The sequence below is a fragment of the Mirounga angustirostris genome, unplaced genomic scaffold (genome assembly GCF_029215605.1).
Source record: "Mirounga angustirostris isolate CCGP_5_RB_7025 unplaced genomic scaffold, mMirAng1.0.hap1 SCAF_15, whole genome shotgun sequence".
NCBI classification, from domain to species: Eukaryota; Metazoa; Chordata; class Mammalia; order Carnivora; family Phocidae; genus Mirounga; species Mirounga angustirostris.
In genome coordinates, this window is record NW_026991723.1 from 64,189,634 (window position 1) to 64,207,445 (window position 17,812).

General features: G+C 44.7%; 1 protein-coding gene and 1 long non-coding RNA gene across 2 annotated transcripts in view; one reads left to right on the forward strand and one right to left on the reverse strand.

Annotated features, from left to right (window-relative positions):
* Positions 1-367: 367 nt before the first annotated feature.
* Positions 368-9,876, reverse strand: ALDOB (aldolase, fructose-bisphosphate B). The gene is made up of 8 exons (XM_045882799.1): positions 8,986-9,876; positions 7,954-8,165; positions 6,854-6,908; positions 5,823-5,983; positions 4,842-4,925; positions 3,841-4,015; positions 3,230-3,429; positions 368-496 (listed from the first exon to the last, which is right to left on the reverse strand). The coding sequence occupies exons 1-8, from the start codon at positions 9,095-9,097 to the stop codon at positions 401-403; spliced, it is 1,095 nt and encodes a 364-aa protein (XP_045738755.1). The 5' UTR covers positions 9,098-9,876; the 3' UTR covers positions 368-400.
* LOC123849852 (uncharacterized) overlaps positions 3,268-17,812 on the forward strand; it is a 39,240-nt gene continuing 24,695 nt past the window's right edge. The window contains exons 1-4 of the long non-coding RNA XR_006792181.3: positions 3,268-3,970; positions 6,288-8,206; positions 8,311-8,476; positions 8,992-9,071. This is a non-coding gene — a long non-coding RNA (uncharacterized LOC123849852). The remainder of the gene's footprint in view (positions 3,971-6,287; positions 8,207-8,310; positions 8,477-8,991; positions 9,072-17,812) is intronic.

The following is a 17,812-nucleotide window of genomic DNA, read 5'->3' on the forward strand; positions in this document are numbered from 1 at the left end:
AGAACATTTTATTTCTTTTTTGGTTGCAGTTGCCTCCTTCATAACCTACCACTGCTACGATTGTTGAATAAGACACACTTCTCCACACTCAGCTTCTGAGGTGGTCATTATTCCAACGGAGAGCTGGTTTTGTTTTCAAGTCTACTCTACTCTGGGGCATGGGGAGCTGGAGCTGTTGCAAGGAAATTGCATGAAATTTCGTCAGATCCTTGATATTCACGACTACGTTTCAAGAACTGATTTTTTTTTCGTTGTGTCTAAGAATTTAACATGCATTGTGTTTCCAGTAGTTCCAATCTGATTTTGTCTAACTTCCAGGGTCAGTAGAAAAGTCGTTCTCTTTCAGCCCTCCTACCAAGACACCCAGAAGAGCTGGAGGCAGGCTGGTGGGCCTGGGGTTCTAGTAGGTGTAGGAGGCTGTGAAGAGGGACTGAGTAGAAGTAGCAGCAGAAGAGCCCATGTGAACATACTGTCCTTTGGCTGCCTGGCAGTTAGCCTAAAAAACAAGCGTGAAAAAGGACATGGGGTCAGAGCAAACGCAACCCTGTATTTGACCCTCTGGCTCTCATTTGAAACCAGCTCCACCTGCATCTGGATTTCTCTCTCCTTACAGGGGTTTTGCTAAATATTAGTGCTGATAGCATTCCTTGCCTTCTGTAATACATTATCTCCTTTTTTATCCCAGTTTCCTGAGCATCTCTCAGGCAAGCTGAAGTTTGTGTCAGTTACTGAGAAAGTTTCTTTTTAGTACCAACAATATTGCAACAACAGTATTAGAAACTGAAGTTGATACAGTGGTAAGGGAGTGGATGTTTCTGGTGGAGAAGATTGCAGGGGCTGCTGCAGCTGTTTGCTAGAAAATGGACCAGACATTATGCCGAAGGATCAGGCAAGGTGCAGCCAGAGGTACAAGAGCAAATTTTAAAAACTCTTTTTTAAAAATTTCCATTTTCCATCTATACTTGACCACAAGAATATATCATTTTTTGTAGTTGTAATCATACTATCATTTGGTTCCTTGTGTAAATTCCAATTAAAGGGGAGTTCAGAATTACAAAACCTGCAATAATAGAATTTGAGCACCACTCCATGGTACCATGTCTTCAAGTCCCTGTTGCTATTATCTCGCTCTCTCTGGGACTTGTTTCTACATCCACAGTGATTTTCAAAGCATGTTGCATGGACCTCAGCACTTCTTAGAAATGGAAATTCTCTGGTTTGACCCCAGACATCTCAATTAGAAACTCAGTGGCTGGGGCCCAGAATCTGTTTTCACATGCCGTCCAGGTGATTCGGATACATACTCAAGCTTGAGAACCACCATCCTAAATGAGCTCAGCTTCCCTTCTTTTGTGTGGATGGCTCTTCCGACCCTTACTTCCACAATCCCTCCTTCATATTAGCCACATCTCCCTGCCCCTCATCAGCCACACCCCAGCATAGCCACACCTAGGCTCTCCATCCTAACAAAGTAAGGAACTACCTCTAACATCTTACACCTCTCTTATGCCCCTGAGATGTCTTCTAAGCTTCTCTCGGGTCTGCCTTCCCTTTAAAAGTGCCTCATTGCCAAACTCCTCCTACGCTTGATTCCTCACCCAGCCTCCTCTGTGATCAGCAAGCCGCTGAATACGGCTATTGCTCAAATTCAGCACTCCTCTCTATTAAACTTTTACTCTTCTATCCTATTTCCCATTTAGATTGCTCTAGATCTTCCTGCATGATTAAGAGAGCTATTAGGAAAATTTCAGATCTAAGTTAATGCACTGCAAACTCACTCTCATTTCAGCCGCACCTTGCCTGATGCTTGGCCATTCTGTCTGGTGACTTTCCTAGCGGACTACTTCAACAGCTATCCCAGGCTTCCCTGCTGTGAAGAGGGAAGTCTTCATTCCCTTATCCCCCTCAACAGATGCCCTCGACAGTAATCAACCGCTACATCCCTTCACGTCTACAGACCTGATTCCAAACCCATTTTTTTTTCTTCTTTGCTGTCTCTTCCCTGCTCTCTGAGACCAACTCGGCCACCTGCATTTAATAGTCTCACGCAATCCTGTTTCTTCTAACTCCGTGTCCTCTCAATTATCCCCACTGTCCTCATCTTTAATCTCTCCTCTGGCTCCTTTTGCTTTACATTTAATTTCTTTATTTTTTTATAATGTTCAATTAGCCAACATATACATCATTAGTTTTTGATGTGGTGTTCAACGATTCATGAGTTGCTCACTCATCAGTGCTCATCACCGCACATGCCCTCCTTAATACCCATCACCCTTGTGCTTTACATTTAAACATGCCCGGCTGTCTCCTATTTGGCTAAACTCTAAGCTCCCTGAGGCCAGTATCTGTGTCTCCTTTGTTCACCCCAGTCCTTGGCTCACAGTAGATATTCAAAAAGGAATGGTTCCTGACTGAATAAAATCCTTTTCTGTCCTCATTTCTCCTGGTCCTTCTTCTGGCCCTTTTCCTGACAATCTTCTTGAATGGGCACTTTTCCTCTTCTCTCTCTATTGAAACTGTTGTGTTGAGGGTCACCGGTAGGCTCCCACATGCCAATCTCAGCTTTTTTTCTCAGCCTTTATTCTGAATCTCTCTATAGTGTGTTATGACCGACCCCCTTGAAACTTGTTTCTATTGGTTCCCAGGATCCTCGGCACCTCCTATGTTATTACTGCTGCTTGTCCTAGTGGCTTTCTTCTATTTTTTCCTAAAATGAAAGGTGCTCTGGTTCAGTCCTTGGCCCTCTTCTCTTCCCTCTCAAGTGTCTCTGTGGAGATTATCTACTGTCCACTGTCATCAACTATACTCCCAGTACAAATCATCCACAACTCTCCACAACCCCACCTTCCTACTGAGCTCTAATGCCACCTTTTCAACTATCTAGTAGACACTCTCTGGATTTACCATCACGTTCTGAAGAAAACAATGCTTCTCCAGGTAAGAGAGCCAGGCTCCTAGTATCCACTCGATCAAGTAGATAAGAAGTAGAAGCATCTTAGGGCGCTTGGGTAGCTCAGTCGTTTGAGTGTCTGACTCTTGATTTCTGCTCAGATCGTGATTTCAGTGTCGTGGGATCCAGCCCAGCACTGGGCTCTGTGCTCAGCAGGGAGTCTGCTTGAGATTCTCTCTCTCTCCCTCTCCCACTGCCCCTCTCCCTGCTCGCTCGCTCTCTCTAAAGTAAATATATAAATTCTAAAAACAACAACAACAAAAAGGAATAGCATCTTACCAGGGCCCGCTTCATGAAAGCCTCCTGGGTGGCCTTCTTGTTGGCAGCCTTGCCACCCCAGGCAGCCAGTGCACTGGCCTGCAGGGCCCGTCCGTAGGAGAAACTGAGTTTCCAGGGCTTTGGTAGAGGGCAAAGGTTGATAGCATTGAGGTTGAGAGTAGCATCCTCTTCGCTCATGCCCCCGGACAAGAAGCAGATGCCTGGAAGGAGAGAAGCCATTGCACTCTACTCTTCCCAGCTTCTTTACCCAGCTGGAGAGAGCAAGCCAGGAGCCTAAAAGAAATGGAATGCCTCCATCCTTTCTCTACTTGATTTGCATGGAACTGGGTTGGAAAAATTAGTTTGCTTCTCCCGAGGCTAGCGGGGCTAAGGAGAGAAGGGCTTTAATAAATAAGGAGGGTGGTGACCTATTGAGGAAATCAATGGATTGTGTGCATTTGGACAGATGCAAGCTTGTGCTATCATGGAGTGTGAGGGGACATGCTGGCCGCCTGTGAGACACAGAGGTCCGTTTCCTGGATACAAGACTCCTGGGCAAGCACAAATGCTGGTGGAGCTCCTTCACGGGATAAGGGCTTAGACCTCAAGTCAGAGAAGAAGGAAAGCCTTACCGGGAACAGCTGCGGGAACAGTCCGGTGGAGAGCAGTGACGGTGGCCATAGCCACTTGCTCTGGAGTATACTTTTTGGTGCAGGCATGTCCGGCAGTCACCATGTTGGGCTTCAGCAGGGTGCCCTCCAGGTAAACGTGATGGTCATTCAGGGCCTTGTAGACAGCCGCCAGGACCTGAGGGACAAGACGTCCAAAAGCTGAAACCCAGCGCCAGCCTGACAGTCCCCTGACCTTGACACTTTCAGGTTGCAGGGCTGAGAGACAAAGGAATCCTCGTATGGGGCCTGGCCCAAGTTTCCTCATCAGAGCAATGCACAGGCAACTGCAAGCCGTGGCCACTGAGCACAGCCAAGCTGGCCTAGCCCCACCTCCCCTACTCTGACTGCAGGCAGGTGGCATGGCTCTGCTTCCTGGAGCCCCTTCACTCCTTCCTTCCCATCACTGCCTTTGGCCAGTTGAGCCTGCCTTGATTTAGCTAGTTGGGGGACATCTAAATTGGCCTCCATTCTCCATCCCCATAGAAGCTGAGGAGTCACAGAAACATACATTTTAGAGACAGAAGCACTTTCAGACCTCATCTCAGTCCACCAACTTTTGCAAGTGGAGAACGTGAAATCAGGTTGCATTGCAGATATGAACAAAGTACCTTCTAATTACATTTTGTCATGTGAGTCTCATCTTATTTTTAAATTTCTTTGTTTACATATAATGTAACTGATCCCAAAAGATAATAGGATTTGCTCATGGGCCCACAACTGGGAACATGGATTGTCATATCCAAGTCTTGGTACTGCAAATCCTATCCTTTTTCCATGTGGAGAATACCATTGTACCAAAAGAGTAGAAGGTTTGATAAGTACCCCCTTATCTTCTCAATGCTACATAATGATTCCAACTGAAGAATATTTCATATATAACAGCTGATCTATATTAAGTAACAGGTCTTACTTAAAAATAAGATATTTCAACTGGAATTGGGACCTTTATATTCAAGACTTACCTTCTCAGTAACATACTGGCAGTGTTCCAAGTCATGGTCTCCATCAGGAATGACCTCTGGTTCAACAATGGGTACCAGCCCATTCTAAAAAGGAAAAAGGGGGAGACAAAGTGCAGCTCTGCTCACTGTGATCCTTTCCTTAAGAAGATATTTGACAGTTGCAATTGGGATAAAATGAAGCCCTTATAGAGAAGTGCCATTCACTGACTTAAAGGCAGTATCAGGAAATTTAATGGGATTTCTAGTGAGCATTTGTGGCTTAGCCAAAAAAGAACAATGAGGTTAAAAAAAAAAAGAAAGTTCTCCTAGGAATGGGTAAAATAATGCAAATCCTTAATTTCTATAGCTAGAGATTCTTCTAGAGACTATTCTAGCTACCTCAGAACCTAGCTGTCACCCCTTTAGGGCAGTCAAACTTCAATCACTAATAAAGATGCCCCTTGTGTGGGTTAATTAAGGAATTAAACACTGTGTGTAGCTCTAATTGGGACTCTTTAGGTGCCCACAACTCAGGTAACCTCAACATAGCACCCACACAAGCAAATCAGACTTAACTGGGATCGATCCCAGAGACACTATGTTGGAAAGTAGTGTCAGGTCACCATCCTCCAAGATATTATTTGGACTGGGGCTAAATCAGAGCTATCACTCTCGAGCTAGGGATCTAAGAGGATCATGTTTTAGATGTGATGGAGCATAGGTAAGCAAGTGCCCTGGCCATAGGGGCTGGATCACGCTTAAGACTCAGCCTATAGAACTTTGGCAGAGGGCAGCCATTGATGGCATTGGCCTTTTGGGCTCATAGCCGACTTGTGGGACCAAATCTTTCCCTACCACACTTGGCTATAGCAGAAGTGGTGGAAAATGCCACCAGGATATAGTGGTGAGATAAGGTTCATGTACTTGTAGTAAAATTGGAAAGAGAGGTTCTGAAGAAAGCTCTTTCTGACTGCTTTTTAGCCCAAGGGGAAGGCAGAGCACCTGCTGGCAGATGCTGGCGTAGCGGGCCAGGGTGTTGGCATTTTCCTGGATGGCAAGGTTGGATGGACACTGGTTGTCAATCCTCAGCACAGCACGCCATTTCCCAAAGTCAGCACCGTCTTTCTTGTACTGAGCACAGCGCTCAGAAAGGCCATCAAGACCTGCAAGTCACAAAAGAGAGAAAGGCTTCTTTGCACCCATGCCCCTGATCCATGGGGCCACTGATAAAGTGAAGGAGTTCTTCCTTGCCTTACCTTTCTTTCGGTCAGCAGAGCTTAAGGCCTGAAAACATTAATCCCAATACTTAGCCCAAACTGGGGCTTTATACTTAATAAGAAGAACAGAGGGAACTAATATTTGTTTAGTATTTACTATGTTCCAGGCATGATTCTAGGCATTTTGCATACGTACTCTCATTTAATTATGATAACAATTCTAATAGTTAATATTATACTTGTTTTACAGATGCGAAACCTGAGGGTCCAAGAGGTTATGTGACTTTACCAAGTTTGCAGAGCTAATGAGTGACAGAGTTGGCATTCAAATTCTGCTTAACTAACCTAATGCTATGGCTTGTACTTGTCCACTTGGGCAGTGAAGCACCTTGCAAAATTGTCTAATTAGTAAATGATAAAACTAGGAGTCAAACCCTGGTGGGTCTGATCCCAAAGCTTGGGACCCTTCCTCTCTTCTGCTGCTGGATTTTTCTCTAAAAATTACATTCTCAGGTAAGAATATCTTCTCTGTGCAAAGCACCGTGGTAAGCACTTTTTATGTACATTGTCTAATTAATCCCCATGACTACTCTGCAAAGTAGATATTGTCATCCTATTTTAACTGACTCAGGACATGTATATGACCAGCCTAAGGTCACATAGTTATCGAATAGAGGAGCTAGGGTTGAAAAGCAGATGTGTGTGGCTCTAAAACCAGGGTGAGATTCATATTTTGTTTTCCCTTGCTCACCTCTTTGCTTGCCTTCCTTTCTAGCATATATTAGCATGATTCATATCAGCAGGTGATATCCTTACCTTGAATGGTGGTTTCTTTGTTTGTTCCTGCAAGGGGAGCACCTCCCTGGTCTAACTGTGAATATAAATAATTAACAAGTAATTAGCAGGTGTCAGGGGTCCCAGGAAAACAAAAGCAGAGCCCCTGATACTAATAGTTCTCATCTTTCACAAGCTAAGGAGTTGAATTAGGAAGGTGTATTAGTCATGGGGGTGTGGGGGGGGGAGACAATTAAATCCATAGTGGAAGGGAAGTACCTGGAAGAAAAAAATGCAAGTGTCAACACTAGGAGGATGGAAAATATGGAAAGCACAGGCCTGGAGCTTGGGAAGTAAGAAGTAATCTGACAGTACCTGGGATGCAGAGGGGCCATATAAGAGCAGTTTCTCTTAACTTATTTGTTCAAGGGACATTTAGGGAGCATCTACACATACCGAGCACGACATTATTCCAGGAAATCGAAAGAATAAAGATGCAGCCCCTACTCTCGGCATAGCAGAGGCTGAGATCATGAGCCTGAGAGGTAGACAGGCTGGGTTTGAACTGGCTCTGGTTTTGTCTTGCTGTGGGCAAGTTATGCTATGCCTTGTAAGTCCATTTTCTCCCCTCATCTCTAAAATGAGGATAAGAACTGAATTGACCTCCAGGGGTTACGAGAAGGATTAAATGAGCGCTTGGAGTTGTAAGCACTCAACAGATACAAGTTTTCACTTGTGAGAAGTTCTTGCAGTTTTGGAAGACTGAATTGTACCCGAATAGTAAGTGGTTTAATCATTAATAGTGACCATGAACTAAATAATAATTACGTGACAGGAACTGTTTTACAAACTCCTTTCATCCTTATAAGAGCTTTATGAGGCAGGCACTACTATTCCCATTTCAGAAATGAGAAAATTGGGACACCAGGAGATTGAGTACCCTGCATAAAACTTGGTTGAAAGAAGAAGACACCGGCCGAAAAATCTAGAAGAGGACCTGTTTCTCAGGGGGGAGGCTGATGATGGGAAGGGCAGAGGGAACGGCAACTAGATGAAGAGGGTGTTCAGAGCGTCAGCCCGGAGACTGGGCTGGGCATTTGGCTGGAATGAGGCAGAAGGGAAATGGGAATGGAAGTGTTCACCTTAATTCCCACCACAATCCCCTTTTCCTTGAGGATGTTTCTGAACAGCTTTCCCTGGCTGTCCTTCTGGTAGAGGGTCTCATGGAACAGGATCACGCCCCCGATGCTCTGGTTGATGGAGTTGTCCACAGTGAAGAGGATTTCTCGGAACTGCCGGCGGTTCTCCTCGGTGTTCTCCACCTTGATCCTCTGCAGGCGGTTTCCCATGGTGCCTAGGGTGGGCGAGACAAAGGCAGCTTGAGGAGCCAACCAGGTCTGTACCGCCGCCTCCTCCCCTCTAGTGACCCTCAGCAGGATGGAGGGCAAGACTCTTTTATTCAGATCTTTAAAACTCCTGTCTCCTTTTTTGGCTCCCAGGGGAAAGACCTTGACTGCTGCCAGGATGTTGGATAGGAAGCGTATGGACTGGATATGTCAGGGTCACGATGGAAGCCACCAGTGGGTCCAAGTGTGTATATTAGGCCCTCAGGCCTCTCCAGCCATCACCACCCCGACCCAGGTCCAGGCCTCAATCTAACTAGATGTATGTACAATAAAAGGAGGGGTGGGGCGGGCTCTTGACTTCCCTGGTTTCTATCATTTTATGGTGGGCCAGACAGGCCTGCCACAACCCTCCCTTGTGTCATTCTGGGCTTCTGTCAGCCACAAGCCCTTCCCTGTTCCAGATGAGGACACTTCCCTGCCCTCCCTGCCCTTCCTTAGCTGACCTTACACTGACTTCTCATTAGCAGCAGAGGTCTATGTATCTGATCTCATTCTGGTTCCTGAGTTCTTGGCCTTGCTACAGTCTAGATTCAATGATCCCTGGCAAGGGGCCTTGAAATGGGGGGCTTGAACCTCTTCCCTTGGTTTTCAGAAATCTGACTACTGGAACTACAGGACTCAAAATGTCTGTCTATGCTTGCTGGGTCTTCTGCTCCCACTCCTGTGTACCTTTACTCCTCTGAGAGGAAAAAGAATATAATTGTTGCTTGCCTTGGCTAAGTTGTAGAAATAAGAACACACTTGTTGTATGACGTTACTTGCACTCACCTACAGACTCATCTGCAGCCAGGATCCCCTTCCCACTGGCAACAATGCGCTGTGCAATTTCGGAGAGCTCCTTCTTCTGTTCTGAGGTGAGGGCTGGAAATCGGTGGGCCATGGTGACAGGTCTGGAAAAGAGTGCAGGAGTGTCCTGAACAGAACTGCAGGTGGCTCAGACAGATTCGTGACCAAGGCAGGGAAGGTGTACAAACAAACCCTCTGGGCTCCTCTTACACTTTTGGCCCACTTCCATAACTGGATGAACAAATGAGGTCTGGGTTTTTCCCCCTTTAGCTTAAGTAGTTGCAATTAGCCATAGTGGATGTAAGTGGGATGCCAAATTTCCTGGTCATCCTAAATAGAATATCTTCCAGGAGGCCGTTGGGTTCACTGATCCGGAGACTGAACCAGCTCATTAGTGACCCACTCAAATCTGATAAATAGATGGCACTGTGGTACTTGACTATCTCTCTGTGGATTGCTGGTAGCTTTGTGTGCTCTGGATGACTTGAGGCCAGGACAGTGAGGCTTTTAGCCTCTATGGCCATCTCCCATTTTGTTCTGTTAGCCTGTGTTATTCTCTGGATAGCAAGCTTGAGAGGCTTTGGCCTTGCAATTAACCTCCCTTAGCTTTGGGACATAGAGAGTATGGTGTGTAAGGCTCTTTTTTCTTATATTCAATGACCTATGACAGCATTTGGGATAGATGGGGAAGATTTTCCCTAAGTGCCTCTGGGCTGGAGGCTCCCATGGACTCTAAGGATGCCAAAGTCATCTGGTGATCCTTGCCCCAGTAATTCTCAGTTTCACTGCTCTAGCAAGGAAGGACTCTGGTTTGAAGATCCCCTATCCAAGCGCCCTTCTCAGCAGTGGTCCTCTGAAGGGGATCATTGCTTTTGTTGGGCTGCCACTTTGGGCCAGTCTTGAAAATGCAAGTTCACAGGGCTCTCATCTTGGATGTTAGAAAGAGTAATTTTGCATGTGTTGGACTATCAAAGAAAAAAAAAATGGTAGTAAAGATCATCTTTAGTGGTTTCCTATCCAATCTTATGACCTTCTCCTTTCCCCGGTCTCCTTCCTCTCATACACTCATCCATAGGGTAGATGCCCCATGCCTGCTTTCTACTTCCTGCAAGCCCAGGGACACCTCAGTATTCATTTGATCCACTCAGCAACCAGGTAACCAGGGCAACTAGTATCTTTGTTAATTAATGAGCAAGCTAAGACTCAGAGAAGTTAACTGATTTGTCCAAGGTCTCAGCTAGGGGGAGGCAGAGCTCCCCACCCGGTCCTGCCCCTCCTGGTAAATCAATTTCTTCACATTTTGTGCATCCCTTCAAGGCAGGCTTGATATAAGAAGTAGGTGGCTACTGAACTGATTCTTGAAAAAGTATCATTGGTATCACTGATGCTACTCTCACTTCAAGAGTCCTCGTCTTAACCCCAAAGGGTGGAACCACGGTGCTGTCACTGGGGACAGGACAGGCTAGTGGGCAATGATCTCTAGAGAAGATATTCTTCCAAGGCTGCTCCTATCCCAGCCACCTAACGATCATGTTTCCCCTTGTTTACACATGAGTTCCTAATATTGTAGTCAGGGATTACTAGCTGTAAATCTGGTCACTAGATCTTTATGTGGAAAAAGCCAACCTGAAGTTGGCAAATTTCAGGCCAAAGTACAAATTCTCTCTCTCAGTTTAGGTAACTGCATAAAGGAATTCACAATTAAGAAATAAAGATGTTTCCTTAATGAAGCAAAAGGAAAACATAGCCCAATAATAGCCAATCACCATTAATGCCAAGCACTCCGCTAATTGCTTTACAAGCACTGTATAATTCATTCCTTATTATAACCTCCAAAGGCAGCTGGGCTTCCCCCACCACTGCCACATAATAGATAAGGAAAGAACATAAGGGAGTTTAATTATTTATCCAAGGACATTTAACTAATAAGGCGCAAAGTTGGGATAAGGGGCAGTACTCCCCTCCTTCCAGGAAAGAGTGAGCCTGGTGAAAGGAATCAGCCTTTGGGTGACTCTAAGGTGACTCTTGATAACACCCCCAGAGTTCTTGTTGAGGACACCCCCAGAGTACTCAAAATCCGTGGGCTGTGGCTCATCATCCATACACCATGGACCTCGTCAATTCATAAACATCTCACACATTCACACAGGTTCTAGCTACTAGATCAGACAGACCTGGGTTCAAGGACCAGTTCTGCTTCCTCCTCACTGGGACCACGGGCTCTGAGTCTTAGTTTACTGTGGAATAAATGGTGCTAATGTCTGCGCTGGGTGTCTCATTGCCAAGTGGATCTCCTGTGACCTGTGAGCACCCTACTCATCATAGTTGCTCAAAATATATTTGTTGGGTTAATTGTATGATAAATATGAAGTTGTTTTATAATATATTATGAAAATGTTGGGTATTACTATTTCTCTCTTTTTAAATTTTTAAAAAAATTAAAAAAAAAATAATTGCCTGTGATTCCATGTTTCTATTTACTACCAAGCTATTTTTTCAGTCTGAATGTGCTGACTCGACCAGAAAAAAAAACAGAAAAGGTCAAATTGAACCAATACTGTTTATGGAAGTTAAACTTCTACAGAGGGATTAAAGATCTATATCACCTCAGCACAAATGTTGCCCCTCTGTTAATCATAAAACAGGGTCACAGACCAATGTTTATCCCTGGGAGATAGGAGGCCAGGTGGGAGTGGGTAACCATAGAGAGTGATCTTGGTCTCCTAAGCCTCTGCTCATTGAGGTCTCAAGCCAATTTGATTTTAAAGTGTGATGGGAAGTGGTTCACATTATATTATTAAGTAAAAAGAAAAACAAAGCAAGTTTCAGAGAAGTATGTGATATAAAATATCATTCCTGTTTAATTAAAAAAATGGTATAACACATACGGTACATACGGTTTGTAGATCTATATAAGCAGAGAATAACCACCCTGGTGTTATCTGTGGGGATTGGGATGGGATGGACTAACTCTCACATTTTACTTTATAAATTTTTTGTAATGTTTGATTTCTCAAATAGGTCTATATATGACATTATGTATTATACATAATATATTAACAGGTGATACATATACAAATCTGGGAAGAGGAATATGAAAATATAAGAATAGAGGGCAATCACAGGAAAACAGCTGCAAATGACCTCAGGGATATCTATATCAACCCTGCCAACTTTAAAGATGGGGAAACTGAGGCTCAGAAAGAATATGTCTGATGCCCCTTCTAAACTGTGATGCTCTAGGATTATAAACCACATCCTACTGGCTTATGATTTGGAATCCCTTTTCCAATCCTTTTCAGCAAAATAGCACATAAAACCTACAGTATGGTTCTTTCTGCCTTCCTTCAAGAGGTTCTGTGAAAAGAGAATGATTTGTAAAATATGAATATTTAACTCCTGGAGAAATGTCAGGGAGTAGAGAGTCCATTCACTTCTCCAGTGTACAAGGCAGATGGGTTTTCAAGAGGACATGAGGGGCTTATTTGTTGAAAGTCTATGATCTCCAGGCACTGTGAGCAAGAATTTTATATACAGATGTGTGAAGATGCCCACAGCTTCATTACCCACCCCCATGTCACAGCGACAAAAGCAGTGAGATGCCTTATGACAGCCTGGTGCCTTTGAACACAGGTGAGGTAGCTCGGAAAGAGAGCTGAGCGTTGCTCTTTCTTCTAGGATTACAGCATCTACACTGCATTCAGCACCTCGGGCTCTAGCGTCAGCCTGGGGGGTGCCCAGATGTGCCTTGGCTTAACGGCAGCAGAGCTAAGCCCCCGCTGGATCCAAACTGGCAAATGGAGCCCTAGGTAACTATTTAGGAGAAGTTTATTTTAGAAGGCAACCTATCCTCACAACATGTCTATTTTTCAGATAGTAGAGCAAACGTCCCAAAGGACATCAGCCGCTTTTGATTCCAAATAACTTAAGCTGTAGGATCTTTAAAGTAGGAAATGTTATAGGAACGATCAAATGAGTAGAAGTTTGATAATTCATAATCAAATGACGGTGGTGCTCTGTGGCGATTCCAAGCCTGTTCCGTGTTCTCATTTGAGCCGTGGGGGAAGGCAAGGAGTTCATTTGTGTGACCAAAAAACTTCAGTGCCAACACTAGTGGGTATAGGAAGAGAATAAAGAAAATGACGTAGGACGACAGGTCTGTAAAGAAATCATGGAAATAAGCAGTTGTTATGGGGAGAGTAGAAATGAGCAGGAATCTCGAGAAGTGATTAGAACCTAGCCAAATAAGTGTATTCAAGTTGTTTCTCCCAGGCCAGAGACAGAAGCGCCTTCATATGGGTAACACTGGGAATGGTCTTGAACATTTGCCTCCACTCAGAGAGTCAGCAAAGCTGTGGATGAGCATTTACGCTTAGGGAGAAAAACAACCATTTCAGCACACCAGCACGTTTTTGGCCACCACCAAGTTTCTCCTGAAAATAAAAGCAAACGGACTTTCTCGGCTACATGTGTAGCACCATCAGTAACCCTCACTCCCTGGTGCAGTCCAGGTAGACAAAGGAAGTTCTGTTACTTACAGTTTGGGAGAAGAAAGTCCTCTTAGCGATCAGAAGCTGTGGAGGAGTCAGCAGCTGCCAAATAGGACGAACCTTTGGGAACACGCAGTTTTTATAGACCTCCTGTCAAAGTTTGTTGTTGTTGTTGTTGTTGTTTTAACTTTCACCCTCCCCTTCCCACTGTTTATCCAGTGCCTGATTGGCTCATAAACAGCCAGTCCTGATCATGCTCACACACTCATTGGACTCAGGGAATGTTAAAGCTACAGGGGCTATCTGGAGACCCTGTAGTTCTTCATCCAGTCGGTTCATTTTTCAGGTGAGGAAACTGAAAAACAGAGGACTAGGGGATTCCCCTAAGTTACACAACTAGTAAATGACAGAGCTCTAGAGCCACCAACAGAACCTGTGAAGAATGTCACCTTAGCTCTAGCACTTACTAAACACACGACCTTGGCCAAGGTTTCTTTTCCTTTTCTTTCCTTCTTTCCTTCTTTCTTTCTTTCTTTCTTTCTTTCTTTCTTTCTTTCTTTCTTTCTTTCTTTCTTTCTTTCTTTCCTTCTTTCTTTCTTCCTTCCTTTCTTTCTTTCTTCCTTCCTTCCTTCCTTCCTTTCTTTCTTTCTTTCCTCCCTCCCTCCCTTCCTTGCTTCCTTCCCTTCCTCCCTCCCTCCCTCCCTCCCTCCCTCCCTCCCTCCCTCCCTCCCTCCCTCCCTCCCTCCCTCCCTCCCTCCCTCCCTCCCTTCCTTCCTTCCTTCCTTCCTTCCTTCCTTCCTTCCTTCCTTCCTTCCTTCCTTCCTTCCTTCCTATGTCTCCAGGCCTTAATATCCTCCTCTGTAAAGTGGGATCTCAACTTCACAAGAGCATTAAATGAGTTTGTAGAGTGCCTGCACACAGTAGGCATGAGATCCCTCCTTGTCCTCCAAAACCAAGCTAGGCCCCCTGAGGTTGATAATACCAGAACACACTGTATCCACCCCATTCTCACTCTTTCTCACCCTTTATGCATTTGTCTTTAACGTGGTAAAAAAAAACAAAAAAAAAACAAAAAAAAACTAAACTAAAACTCAAAGTGATTGCTGTAAGCTACCAGCTTCCCTAGTTATGGCACTGTCTGGGTAAGGGTTAGTTTTACAGGGATTTTTTTTTTTTTCCCCTGAGCACTAAACCAAAATCTAGGTCAAGAGAAGGCAAATAAAATTTTCTTCCTGAGGCAAATAAAGGTTCTGGGGAAATCTAAAAGTAATGAATGACCATGATCATAGGAAAGCATAAAATTCTCAGGACTATATTCCTTTGGGATAACTCATAAAATGGAAGGGAAAAAAACACCCTAAAAATCAAAGTGCTTGATGGCATAGGGTGTGATGCTCTAATAAGTGAACTGTCAATGGAATGAAGGAAAAAGAAGCAGAAAACTAAGTTGTCTTAATAGAGTTTAGGCTCAGACAGCTTCTAAAAGTGGGGGAGCATTAGACATAGAACATGATTATTAAAGGAAATTGAAATGTTTGAAACACAAAACTGAGGCCCATTTGGCAACGGAAGTTTTGGCCAAGACCTGTCCTAAGGAGAGCAAAGGGCCAGGCCAGGTAAAGGTCATCAGCATGCTTGACTCCATGTGCCCCCTGAAGGCACACTTTCTGGTTTCCCCATCTCCACCTGATGCTCATGCAAACCCCTGATCAGACCAAGATGGCCTGATCTGGGGGATATGTGAGTTTCATCAGATTTGATTTTTGTCAAAGGAGAATGGAGGAAGAATATGGAGGATAGTGATGATACAATGGAGAGCAGGGCTAGCAACAGCTGTCGGGAGTCAAGGTTGGAGTGTCAGAATCGTGACTAAAACATGCCACCTGCCAAGAGATGCATGGTAGAAACAGTTTTACTTATGCTAGCAGCACGAATTATTCTTGTTATAACAATGACAGCAATAACAATAATAGTAGCTATTTTTTTTGAGGTGTTAGGATGCCTCTGGTTCTTTTTACACGTGATCTGCCATCTCAGCACCCCTCTGAGGAGAGGTTTATTACTCCTGTTTTCTGGATGGGGAAACTCTCGTTCGGGGGTGGGGGGCAAGTAACTTGCCTGGAGTCACAGGACGGGTACACGGGGACTCCTGTTTCCTCCAAGCCAATGGTCTAAAGCAGGGCTGCTTACCTTTTGGCTTCCACCAAAAGGTAAGATTAGCCCTCTCCCTCTCCCCCTCCCAGCAGTTTATAACCTTGGACATTAAACCTGCATTCATCAGGGAAGAATGCCTTGCGTCGGCAGACCTGGGTGGCCCTGCTCTTGCTGGGGTATCATTTCACGTGGACAGCAGCCTGGCCAGTGTGTCAGAGGAGCGTGAGCACATTCGCCTCTGGTGCCACGTGCCGTGGCTCCCGTAGCATCAGCATTTGGCCACCTCCGGGCTTGGATGTGCTGATGAAACTCAAAGTGCAGGAAAGCAAGGGCAAGGCTTCCTGGAGCTTAGAGAAACAGCAACCCCAGAGCAACATAGACTGCTTGCAGGGTTGGGTGGTTTTTTTTAAAGTCTCTTAACTTAGCAATATGTTCAAAACTGAGATATGATATGATATGTGGAAAGAGCATGGGACCCGGGGGCTGTGAAACACTGGGGAATCCTCCAACCTCTCTGACCCTCAGTGTTGCCATTGGTCAAATGGGCTGGTCATGCCTCCATCCAAAACTGATTATGAAGCAGGAATGAAACGACATATGGTGAGGGGTGTAGCACAGAGTACATTTTTATTAAATGGCCCAATCTGAATGCATAGTTCTGGTTTAGAGGTCTCCAACTGCAGACTCTCCTAACAGGCAAAAATAAGATGATGTCATTTGTGAGCATTAGGGTCAATACCTCCAACAACTGCCATGTTTATTTTCCACTCCCCACCCCACTCTAGACAGTTCTGATTTGAATATGACGGGCCACGATTCAATGTATTCGTGAGCACTATGACGTCTGAGTTCACAAACAAACTTGTACATGCCAGTAAATCTCCTGGATCATAGAGTTACAATCAGTAGAGGCTTAGTAATATTATAGGGGAAGACCTTTCGTAAAAAGGGGCCACATCTACACGATGCAAGGAAGATCCATGGTTGGGTCAATATGGCATTTTAAAATCTCTTTTCTAATCTGTGGTGCAGATGTTTCCTTATTGTCTTGAAATCTGCTGTGGGGGTCGGGCTAGTTCCAGCACCCTGAAACCAGCAGTCATTATTTTGGTCATAGGGATGGAGCTAGTGTTATTTCAGCATGGTTCACAAAATTTTTATTGAGGTTCTATGTATAAGGCATTTGGTTAGCTCCAGAGGCATTTCGCAGAGAGTATAGTTTTGTAGAGAATACACGATGAATAAGACTGGCCTGTTGTCAAGAGGCTTCTAATCTAAGAAGTGGGAAGAGAAAGTTGAGGGGAGAATCAAATCAAATCAAACCAAATAACAGAATGCATATTAAAAAAGTACCAAGTTGTGGTGGTGGTGGTGGTGGTGTCCAATGAAGACTCCATGAAGTAACATGAAAGAAAAGTCTAGATATTCCAGACTGCTCCATGGCTAAATCGTGCTCCATAGCATCTGATCGAGTTCGTGAGACTGTAAGACCTATGCACAGAGGGACAGTGAGAACTTAAGATGATCTAAATTCTAGGGCTTAGAAATACCACCCCCTTGAGACTAGAGACAACTAAAGCCTGAATGTGATAAAGAACAAGGTTTGCCTTGTCTGAGGAAACATGTATGTGCAGTTAGGACGCTGCAGAGGCAGAGGCAGAAAGGACGGGGCTGCAGACTTTCAGGATGAGTGACCAGTAGTTATCTGACAGGAAAGAGTTACACTGGGGTCAGCAGTGACCACCAGCCCCCATTGTCCCATATTCCCTCCTAGCGAGTTGTTTACTGCCTTGTCAGTGTTTTCTCTTTGCCTTTTGCTTAATCATATCAAAGTCCAGTTTTTCCCTCACTATCTAATCAGGATTGTCAGTTACTTATGTCATTTATGACCCCCAGCCTGTATTTTTTTCACTATTCCTTATCTCTTTGGTGGAACTGTTTGGCCTTTAGGTGGGTAGGCATTGTGCACCAGTGGAAAGAGGTACAGAGAGGGAGGCACAAGATCTAGGTGGTGGTCTAGTTCTGCCCCTGGCTAGCTAGGGGACTAAAGGAAACCACGTTCTCTCAGCCTCCCATACGTGATGTGCAAAGTGGGCCTAGGAATCCCACCCCTGTATAACTTTTCCATGTGGTCCCACTGAGTGAGCGATAGCATCTAAGTGAGT